Raw genomic sequence first — 11,743 nt, 5'->3', positions numbered from 1 at the left:
TTGTGCTTGATTCCAAACAAACAAACCCTTTCAGCTGCGGGGGCGTTATAATGTGACGGTCAATCCCACTATTCGTTGGTAAAAGAGTAGCCCAAGAGTTGGCGGTGGATGTTGATGACTAACTGCCTTCTCTCTAGTCTTTCATTGCTAAATCAGGGACGGCTAGCGCGTGTAGCTTTGCGCGAAATTCAAAACAAACAAAACAAGGGCGAATAAAGCTCTAAAACATGAAACTCGTGTTCGAGTGTTTACAAAACAAGTCAGTGACAGTGCGATTTAAGGCCATGCGAGTATGAAGGTCACATTCCAAAGCGAATATTGCTGAAACGTGCTCGAAATCTCTGCTACAGAAATACTAACTGATCACACACAAAAAAAGTAGTTATACCTGACCTAGTTTTGCACCGTCCCGCCTACTCTAGGTATCGAAGAAATGGGACAAGTTAGTGTAATTACAACATCAAGACTTCCGGCCACCTGTGTCTGTATCATTCAAATTAAAGCTACAAATTGTAGGACAGAAGGTAAACCTAACGAATGCTTTCATTTATTTGAACAGTAAAAAAAAACTAAAATAAAAAAAAGGCATTACATAACTTTTCTTTTGTGATTTCAAGGAGAAATTTAAACTTAAGTAAATTACGACCGTCAGTATTTCATTTTTTAAAGATATACGTTGCGCAGATTTAAAAATACATTCAACGATTGTTTATTTCTCGCGCAGAGCTACTTCAGAGTTATTTGAGCTATTCGTTCCTAATTCTGAAATACTGACCAGAGGAAAGGCCACCAGTCAGCAGCACCCTACCCACCCACAGTCGACGCAAAGGGATTTACTGTCAGTCTTATACTGCAGCGTTATAATGTGACGGTCTATCCCACTATACAAGAGGGCTATTTGCGCTATCCGTCCCTAATTTAGCAGTGAATGACTAGAGGGAAGGCAGCTAGTTATCACCACCCACCGCCAACACTTGGGCTACTCTTTTACCAACGAATAGTGGGATTGACGGTACATTATAACGCTCCCACGGCTGAAAGGGCGAGCATGTTTGGTGGGACGGGGCTTCAAACCCGCGAACCTCAGACTGCGAGTCGAGCGCCCAAACCATCTGGCCATACTGGGCCTATAAAACTAAGAATATGGAGTTCTTTGTGCTTATTCCTAATTTACCCGTGAAGAAAGAAAGCGTATAACTTTTGATTATCCTGGAATAAAATTGTTTGTTTGGAAATATATTTTTCAGATGCAAAAATATAATTAGTCTTAGGCGTGAACTTAAAAGGCGACTTCAACCCTTAATTTCAAACTCCTTGCAATACGATTGTTTAAATCTCCGGACAGATTTCACCAAATTATCATTTGGTTTTGAAACTTAATTGATTCTTAGACGTTCACCAACAACGTTTTTTTTTTTGGAAGTAGTCAACACCATCTACCGCCATCTCATTGGGCTACTCCTTTACCAACGAATAGTGGGATTAACCATCACATTATAACGTTACAACGACTGAAAGGGCGAGCATGTTTAGTGTGACGGGACCCACAAATTGCAAACCATGTGGCCATGCCAGGCCCAAATGAAATAAACAGAAACAAACTGTTGAGGGAGAGGTTTAGGCCTATCATTATATTTGAATTCTTTAAAATAAATTATTAGAATTGATCTTGTATTTATAATCTCTATAAACGGAAAGCTATTATTGTATTATCCTTGTTAGAATTTCAGCTTTTGAAAACATTGAATCAACACACTAAATTACACTTTTTTTATTACATAAATTCCAAATCTAGTGACCTCTGGCAAATTCTCGAGAATCTCGCTTTGTTTGTTTGTTTTTGGATATTCGCGGAAAGCTACACAAGGCTACCCCTAACCTTACCCAATATTTGACTGATAGATTAGTCAACAGTAAACACCGCCAACTGTTGGGCTACTCTAATCGAATAGTGGGATTTGACTCTCACTCTTATAACGCACCCATGGTCCCAAAATGCGGACCGCGATTTCACGGCAAAGGAACGCGATCCATGAGCCTTCGGATTCACATGCTAACCAAGAGGCCACGCCCGGCACCTCTCGAAAGTGCTTTATTCAACTTGTAATTAATTATTTCTTTATGGGTTACTGTTTGGCGACTAGCGAGTAACATTCATTAAGAATTACACCCGCGGTAAAAGTTCTAGAATTAATTAGATCACCGCCAAGCAAGGATTGTTTTCTTTTGCATCAAGGATATCTAGCAGGTAGTATCCCGGAAATAACCTTCTAATTCACGCACGGTGTGTATATCAACACATTTATGAAGTAATATGTGGTTTAAACAAGTAGCATTCTATATGATATTAATCTTCGTATGATATGTCCTTTAATATTTTTCAAACATTCTTCATAAGTAAATTAATTCAGCGGCTATCTAAATATACTGATTTTGTTTCTAAAGCCTTTTTTATTGTAAATCTAATTGTTATATTTATATATACTGAAAATAACCATCAAAATCTGGATTTTATACAAGGTATGAAAACAGAGCTAAAAGAAAAACATAGAAAAAATTTCGCCAACGAAAGCTAAGTAATATTAGGTTGAACCACTTATTTAGTTTTAAATGTCGAAGTTAGTTTAACTATTACGCAATCTTTTTTAGGTGGATTAATAATAATTATAAAAGTAAACTGTTACACAACTTACATGTTTTTAACATGTAAAACTAACATACGTAACCAATCCCTGTCAAACTTAAATATATATTATCTAATAATTAGTGTTTCAGAATGGCTTTAGCGCCATCTACAAGAATATTTATCAACTACAAGTGTGTGTTGTAAATTTCACATATTGCTTCGTACGGAAGCATACTAAAACCTACTACAATGGATGTATTAATTTACAACGAATTTATAAGAAATAATCAAAATGTGACTGACAAAAACGAATATGTTAAAGTATATATAGATTGTTTTAAATTTTGTCCAAACTCATCTAAACTTGATACATTTCTAAACCTAAAATTATATCAATAAATAGTTGTTGTTTGATTAATCTATTGATAAACACGATATGAGACTTTTATGCTTATAATTACTTGATATAAAACTTTTCATGTGTTTATGTTACAAAACACACACACAAACATGATTTGTCAAAAGAAAGAAAACTAACAATAAACACAATTAATGTATTTTTAAAATACGAATATCATAAAACTGCTTTGTTTAGGAAACAAGAGGGAATTCTCAATAGCCGCGCCCTTAATTAGATCTCAAATCGGTCAAGAGATGGAGCTATGAGTTTGTTTGTTTGTTTGTTTGAAATTCAGCACAAAGCTACACAATGGGATATCTGTGCTCTGCCCACCACGGAAATCGAAACTCGGTTTCTAGCGTTGTAAGTCCGCAGACATACCGCTGTGCCACGGGTGGGGGTGGAGCTATGAGCTAAAAGTTTGTATTTGAAAAAAAACAACAAACTCAGAGCCATTTTTGTGAGCCGCTAAAAGTAATGGTTTGATTCTCAGGAAGAAACTCATAATGAGAAAGCATACAGATCCTATTAAAACATGGCAGACATCTGAAGTTATGTTTTTAATACCCAACAGAAAGTTTCAATTAAAATCCTGTGTACACCTGAAGAAATATTATTAATATCCCAGCAAACAATGTCCACTTAAAATCTGACATACCTCTGAAGTAATGTTTCATATATCATATCAAACAAAATCCCATTAAAATAAGGCAGACTTATGAAGTACTTTTACTAATACCCCTGCAAGGAAAATCCCATTAAAATCTGACATAATACTGAAGTAATGAAGTAATAACCCAGTAACAGGATTACATTAAAAAAAGGCATACTTTTGAAGTAATGTTTTAATATCCCAATAGAAAGATTCCATTCATACATGACAGACGTCTGTAGTAATGTTTGCAATGCTCCAGAAAGCAAGATCACAATAATATCTGGAATATTTATGAAACAATGTTTCTAATAACCCAGTAAACAATGCCTCTAATTTCCCAGCAATTAAGATCCCATTCAAATCTGACATAATTCTGAGGTAATATTTTTAATACCCTAGCAGCAATATTTCACTAAAAACATATCAGACTTCTCAAGTATGTTCTTATATCCCAGCAAGCAAGATTCCATTAACACCTTGCATACTTGTGAAATAATGGTTCTAATACTCTAGTAGATGGGTTTCAGTAAAACCTGGCAGACGTCTGAAGGAATGCAAATACCCCAGTAAGTTAATGAATTGGGAGGATAATGTTTTGTAAGGTTCGTATTCCTACAGCTAGAACATTTTATTATTAATTTGTTCCAATATTTTAATAATTTATCATCATGCTGTAATATAAAGTATTATTAAGGAAAACAGGGAAGAAGGTACCAATTACTTCAAAATGACTAAAATAGAGTTACAGACGTACTGACATCTAAAAGGAGGTTCGTATGTTTTACAAACATTTCTAATTTCTATAATAATTAAAGCCTTTGAAAGTTGTCATTCATCCTGTAAGTGTTTTAACTCCCACAAGACGAAACTAATTTGAATAATTCGTTTGCACGATGAGTTGGGTTTATATTTATATATACAGGACCAAAGAAATGTTGGATATTAACAAGTAAAACCTAAATTGGGCGACCCAAAATTCTGCTTTAACAGTAGTTAAAGAAATCTGGTTAACACATTTTGGAATCAAGAATCTAACTGAAATGAAATATAGAAACTGTTAACCTGTAGTTACAGTCAGAGTTTTGATCAGACGGTTGTTTTACTTGGATAATAGTTGTAGTAATTTGCTTTACAAGAACCATTTTTTAAGTTTTCTTAATCTTTCTTATATAGTAATGTTTTAAATCCTTTACTCTTTCTAAACAGTGGTATTTTACATTTTTTCATAACTTTATAACAGTAACGTTCATCAGACAAACATCCGGCTCAAGCCTCCTAAAAAACTTCCAACACCCTATGGCGGCCGACTTGTTTGGACGATGCCTGGCAAGAACAAACTCATCGCCCACCTCAAGGACAAAATTAAAATCAGACATAGGAAGAGGTGGAGTCAGGTGAGATCAATTATACAAACAAATAGAAAACAGCAATCTTTATCTGTGTGGAAACACAATTGTCGAGCACTTTTGATATATTACAAGAAATGTCAAGTTGGATATTATATATAGTTCATTAGTTGGTTAGGGTTAGGTTGACTTTATAATTGTTCTTGTTACAATAATTTAGTAGTAGGCCTATTACATTTTCAAACACTACATTCCTAATCTAGTCCCTTAGAAATATTCAAGAATTAGAAGATTGTATAATAACAGTATTACAACCACACTATATTTAGCATATCCATTGCCGATGACGTGATTCGATCAATCCAGAACGCTGCAGGCCGGCTGGGACACGAGAAAGGCAGAAGTCTTCTGGACAATATTTACATAAGCTATTTCATACAACATCAGTTGTTATGGTGTGCATATATTTTACAAGCCTGTGAAGGATGATTACTAACATAACTATCACAAGACATTAGTTTTAGGCCTAGTACATTTTTAAACACTACTTTCTTAATCTAGTCCCTTAAGGATTTTAAAGAGTTAGAAGATGGATATGACAAATACGGTGTGGCTGGAATACTATTATCTATATACTACTAAAACTCTGAGATTGTTTGTGTGTGTGCTTGTCTGTGATTAAATACAACAAAAACGGCGAAAATATCGCCTTATTTGTAATGAAATGAGAATAGAACTGAGAATAGAAACAGAATAAAATAAGTTTCGTTAAAATCGGGCCACGGGTTACCGAGTTATCCCCGTTTTTTGGGTCACTTTTATGAAAATTTCTAGATGAATTTAGGTACACTAGATGGCGCCATATATTGGTTTATCTATCTATCTATTCGTTTTCCACCTGATGAATCACTTTAAAATATCTTCTATACAACAATATATGCACAACAGAAATTAAATGACGAGATGAAAATGTGTTATAACGACGCGTAGAAAAAACAACAATAAAATGGACCTACAATATTATTGACTATTTGCAAATAGCCCAGCTAACACATGACGTTTCTACAACGTTAATGAATAGTTGTGCATTAATAAGATCCATTAATATATATATATTCACCATTAACGTCTAACAGTGCCACAAAGTTGTCACAACATATAATGCATGACGTTGTCAATTTTATTAACTCACAACTATTCAGTAACGTTGTAGAAACGTCGTGTGGTAGTAGCTGGGCTAAGAAGGTGTGATTTTTTTAATAGGTTATGTGCACACAGTTGTTCGTATATTTCCGTTATAGTTTTTTATAGTCTATTTAAAAAACACATACACTTTACTTCTTGTTTGCTTACGTATCTACCATATGATAATGGTGTTATGAATCAAATAATTTTGATTAATATATTAGTACTTTTCTAATGTAGAATTTCAATAACGTATATTTACCTACTTTTGTTTTTCTGGTAGGTAATGTATATGTATTACTTGCTGGGACACAGACTGATGGAGCTTCCCATTGATGTAAACCGGAAAGAAGTCATTGCAGAAAGTACCTTTATTTTGACACTAGATGGCGATATAAATTTCCGGCCTCACGCTGTACAACTACTAGTAGATCTGATGAAAAAAAATCGAAACTTAGGGGCAGCTTGTGGTCGTATTCATCCCGTAGGGACAGGTAGGATCACAATATCCATTCATAGCTTTAGATAAAAATGACCAAGAAAACACATGATACTGATTGAAGAACACAGTATAGAATTTTTAAAATAGCCAGGATAGGAGCAGTTCCGAAGTAATTCTACTCCTACACTATTATCACTTCTTAAATATCAGTTATCTCCTTTTTAATTTTCTGAAATAAACTTATAAGTTTCCGGGGTTATTGGAGGTCAACGCGTTTCTCTGAATCACTCAATGCTAAGTTTGACCTCAATTATTTTTAGTTAATACTTAGCAATAATGATAATATTATATATAAAACATGCAAAATCAGATATTTCTCAACTGATCTATGTGCAATCTGATTACATAATGACCGCGGGGTTTTTTTACAATTGCAAAAGCGACTTAACCCGTGGCCATCATCATGGTAGCCATTGGTGTAATTAGAGAACACCGGCCTCCAATACATATAAATATATACTAAACATTAACTAAGTGATTGATAGAGAAACAGACACATACATATAATTTCATAAAAACATATAAATCATACAACACACCCCATTCTCCAACTATATACCAATGTTGAAGATGAGTCTTCTCTAATCCCAAACATCTAAAAAAATTAATAATTAAAGGAAATTAGCACTGCATGGCCTACCAAAGTATAGCTTAAAACAATTCTTGCGGGCTAAGGCCGTCACACGTCGAAAGATCACTCTCATTTCTAAATAACCTTTACTTATTAATATATTTTAAGTTTTAACGTAATAATACAAATACCTACACTTTATTTATTTAATGAGCATTATATTCAATGAATATAAAATATACAAGGCTATAACAACTTTTAATACACAAACACTTCGAGACACACAAGTGCCACAACCGATATTTTGCGCCATCTTTTGGCAGTTTTTTAAACTTAAAAAACAAATGTCGCGCAGGTGCGTAAATGATTATGTATTTTTAGTGTTTTTATTTTTATTATTGACATCCTTGTTTGGGTGCCTTTCAGGTGAGGGCCTCAGTGCCACTACATTTCCCACATCGGCATAGTTACGCCACTTCCGGGACGTTCTCTGATATTAAATAATTTTCCTTCCTTCCGCTCGCGGTGTGAGAGGTGTAAGAAGAGTGTTTGGCAAGAAATCATGGCCAGTTGGTTAGGGCGCTCGACTCGCAATCTGCGGGTCGCGGGTTCGAATCCCCGTCACACCAAACATGCTCGTCCTTTCAGCCGTGGGGACGTTATAATGTAACGGTCAATCCCACTATTCGTTGGTAAAAAAGTAGCCCAATAGTTGGCGGTGGGTGGTGATGACTAGCTGCTTTCCCTCTAGTCTTACACCGCTAAATTAGGGACGGCTTGTGCAGATAGCCCTCGTGTAGCTTTGTGCGAAATTCAAAACAAATATCCAAATATTCAAATTGGCAAGAAATAAAAAAATAACAATTACTGACGGGGTACATGGTTTTTTTATATTAATTTATCTAAGCTATTTATTCACCAAATTGTTGGTTACAGGGCTCCTAAATTCCTAGTAGTATATGGGTCATGCAGAAAAATATACACAAATATATAATCAATATTAAAATTAATCCAACCGATTACAGCTAAAATCCCATATGTATTTTACATAGAAAATTAGTGGTTTTACCCTTTCTTTGCTCAGTTCTTACAATGGGCGTTGTAAGAAACTATCGTTGTTCAGTTCTTTACAGTGAGCGTTGTAACAAACTATCTTTGTTCAGTTCTTACAATGGGCGTTGTAAGAAACTATCGTTGTTCAGTTCTTTACAGTGAGCGTTGTAACAAACTATCTTTGTTCAGTTCTTACAATGGGCGTTATAACAAACTATCGTTGTTCAGTTCTTACAATGAGCGTTGTAAGAAACTATCTTTGTTCAGTTCTTACAATGGGCGTTGTAACAAACTATCGTTGTTCAGTTCTTACAATGATGCAATACCCATCAAGACCGGAAGTGAACCTATAAAGTCAAGTGGGTTTATTTGACGGTTAAACTGTAGAGAAAAAATTATCTTGTTTTTACAACTTGAGGTTTGATTTTGAAAAAAAAAAAGTTTAAACTTTTACTATTACTACACTCGAATTTGAAAAGTATTTGTCTTTGTCATGTTAGGCCCCATGGTGTGGTATCAGAAATTCGAATATGCCATCGGTCATTGGCTGCAGAAAGCTACTGAGCACATGATTGGCTGCGTGTTGTGTAGCCCCGGATGTTTCTCGCTCTTCCGGGCGAAAGCACTAATGGATGACAACGTAATGAGAAGATACACAACAAAGTCAGAAGATGCCTTACATTACGTACAATACGATCAAGGTAAGCTCTGTTGTATTACGTGTTTAATAACTACATCAGGTAACGAGCACTTCACGTGCATAATAAGTATGTCATGTAACGAGCACCCCACGTGTTAATTAATATCAGTGTGATGATATTTGAGTTTCTCGGAGTAAAACAACGTAAATAACTTGATTATAATGACAGGAATAAACGTAGCCTGGCGAATAAACTGAGAATCAGTCATGAGAAGTCGTCTTGTTTTTATACTATCTTCATTGGTGCTATTGGTCTCGGAAAACTACTGAGTGCACGACTAGTTGCGTTATAGTGTTTAGTACTTTACTTCTTCACCTTTACGTTTCGGATGATAACTAAATGTTATTGTTATTTTCATAGATTTAATAACCCTAATTTATTTTAACATGATTAATTTGTGAAAGTACATAACAATTATTTTTGTGTATGAACAGCGAAAATGAGGTTAACTCCGACATTTGTTAATCTCATTCCCTTGTATTTTTTTTTGACAAATAGTTGGACTTTATAATATATATATTCGGTGTACGTTTTAATTCGACATTTTAAGGGGTGGCCGCTACTGACTTGGGATGCTTCACTTAATTTTGTTTGACAGCTTTTGTAAAAAAGATTTACTGTTCATTACAAAACAACATTATGGCTCAATAATAATTGCCAGGCTTGATCTAATAATTAACGTGCCCGGACTGTGAGTCCGAGGGTTCATGGTTAGCGTCTCGTTGCCGAAAAAAAAAAGAGTGATGGTAAACTTCTAGATGAGTAGCTCAATAGTTGGCAGTGGAAGCTGTTGATGAGCAAATTATAGTCGGCTATGTGTGAAAATTGTTAAATAAAGAAACAAAAACAAACGATCTGAATAATAAACGTTGTTGACAGGTGAGGACCGTTGGCTTTGTACTTTACTTCTCCAACGTGGCTACAGAGTGGAGTACAGCGCTGCTTCTGACGCCTATACACACTGTCCCGAAGGCTTTGGAGAGTTCTACACCCAGCGTCGGCGATGGGCGCCCTCTACCATGGCGAACATCATGGACTTGTTGGGTGATTACAAGCGGACTGTTAGCATCAACGATAACATCTCTATTCCATACATAATATATCAGGGCATGTTGATGCTTGGAACTGTTCTGGGTCCTGGCACAATCTTCCTGATGTTGGTAGGCGCCATGGTGGCGGCCTTCAAGATCTCCAATTGGACGTCATTTGGCGCCAATATCGTACCAATCCTCTTTTTCATTTTCATCTGTTTTGTAGCCAATAATAACATCCAGGTAAGTAAACGAATCAGAATAAACCTAGTCTTTGATTTTATATTAATTTCTCCAGATGTAATTTCTACGTACTTGCAAGTAATGACACTGATGAAGACTTTGCTAAAATGGGAAGACAATACTATTAGAAAATTAAACAACACGACGTTAAACAACAAACAACTTGCATTATTATACACAGGGTAAAACACAACACTTAAAACACTAGACAATAACAGAACTTGCGTCATTATACACAGGGTGAACCATTTACTCAACACGTAAAACATCAAACAACAACACACCTTGTATTATCATACACACTATAAAGGACTTACTCAACACGCAATGCAGTTTGCATTATCATACACAGAGTAAATGGTATACTCTGTACAGTTAGTTGTTTTGTGGTGAAAATATTAAGTAAGCAATTTCATTATTTGTATTTTAAATTTTTGTTTTCAGATTCTTGTAGCCCAGATTTTCAGCTCTGCATATGCTTTGCTTATGATGGCTGTGTTGGTGGGTACGTCCATCCAGTTGTCGGAGGATGGCGTTGGCTCTCCATCTTCTATTTTCTTAATTGGACTTTCAAGCAGTTTCTTTATAGCTGCAGTTATTCATCCTCAAGAGTTCTGGTGTGTTGTTCCCGGACTTCTGTATTTCATCAGCGTACCGTCCATGTACCTGTTGTTGATTCTGTACTCTCTGGTAAACCTGAACGTCGTTTCTTGGGGGACTCGTGAAGTCCAAACTAAAAAGTCTAAAAAGCAACTGGAAGAAGAAAGAAAGGAAATGGAAGAAATGAAGAAATCGAAGAAGAAGAAAAGTGATTTGTTTGGATTTCTGGGGATGGGAGGAAACGAAGATGAAGAAGAGGGAAGCATAACCTTTAGCTTCGCTAATCTCTTTAAATGTATGATCTGTACTTACCCAAAAGCTAGTGAAGAGAAGGTCCAGCTTCTGAGGATCAGTGACCAGCTGGAATCGTTGAATAAAAAGATTGTCTCACTTGAGAGAAATCTGGACATTGGTCAAGTCTTGTTACCTGGAGGAGGAATGAAACGTCGATCTTCTATCGGCCGCCGATCGGATCGAGGCTCTGAAGGCTTGTCGACGGTTGCAGAAGGTGAAGAAGAGGAGGAATTCGATAGCAACTCGGAGGATACTGACAGCGAAAGATTAGGTACATGTTTTTTCCGCTAGGGTACTTTGGTATTATTAATAAATTAATTAGAATAATGCTAAAATTTAAATCCAATAATAAAAGATTGATGTAGCTGACCATAGTGTTTAAAACTATGCCGAAATGTTTAAATAATGTTATGTTCTCAGCCATATTAGTTTATTGAAATCGCAATTTTGACTAGATGGATCTGCGGGCCACTTCGCGTCCGGACATCGCAAAAAAAACAAACAACAACAGCAGTATATATATATATATATATATA

The 11,743-nt window shown here is 35.6% G+C and overlaps 1 protein-coding gene across 1 annotated transcript in view; it reads left to right on the top strand.

The window, feature by feature from the left end:
• Positions 1-11,743, top strand: part of LOC106474652 — a 27,182-nt gene that overhangs the window by 11,442 nt on the left and 3,997 nt on the right. Inside the window, exons 8-12 of the mRNA XM_013935344.2 lie at positions 4,922-5,075; positions 6,496-6,706; positions 8,839-9,039; positions 9,919-10,313; positions 10,758-11,478. Of these exons, the coding sequence (XP_013790798.1) occupies positions 4,922-5,075; positions 6,496-6,706; positions 8,839-9,039; positions 9,919-10,313; positions 10,758-11,478 (1,682 nt within the window). The remainder of the gene's footprint in view (positions 1-4,921; positions 5,076-6,495; positions 6,707-8,838; positions 9,040-9,918; positions 10,314-10,757; positions 11,479-11,743) is intronic.

The sequence above is a fragment of the Limulus polyphemus genome, unplaced genomic scaffold, assembly GCF_000517525.1.
Source record: "Limulus polyphemus unplaced genomic scaffold, Limulus_polyphemus-2.1.2 Scaffold7481, whole genome shotgun sequence".
Classification (NCBI taxonomy): Eukaryota; Metazoa; Arthropoda; class Merostomata; order Xiphosura; family Limulidae; genus Limulus; species Limulus polyphemus.
The sequence above is the reverse complement of the archived record's forward strand: the minus strand, read 5'-3'. Positions and strand labels throughout refer to the sequence as shown.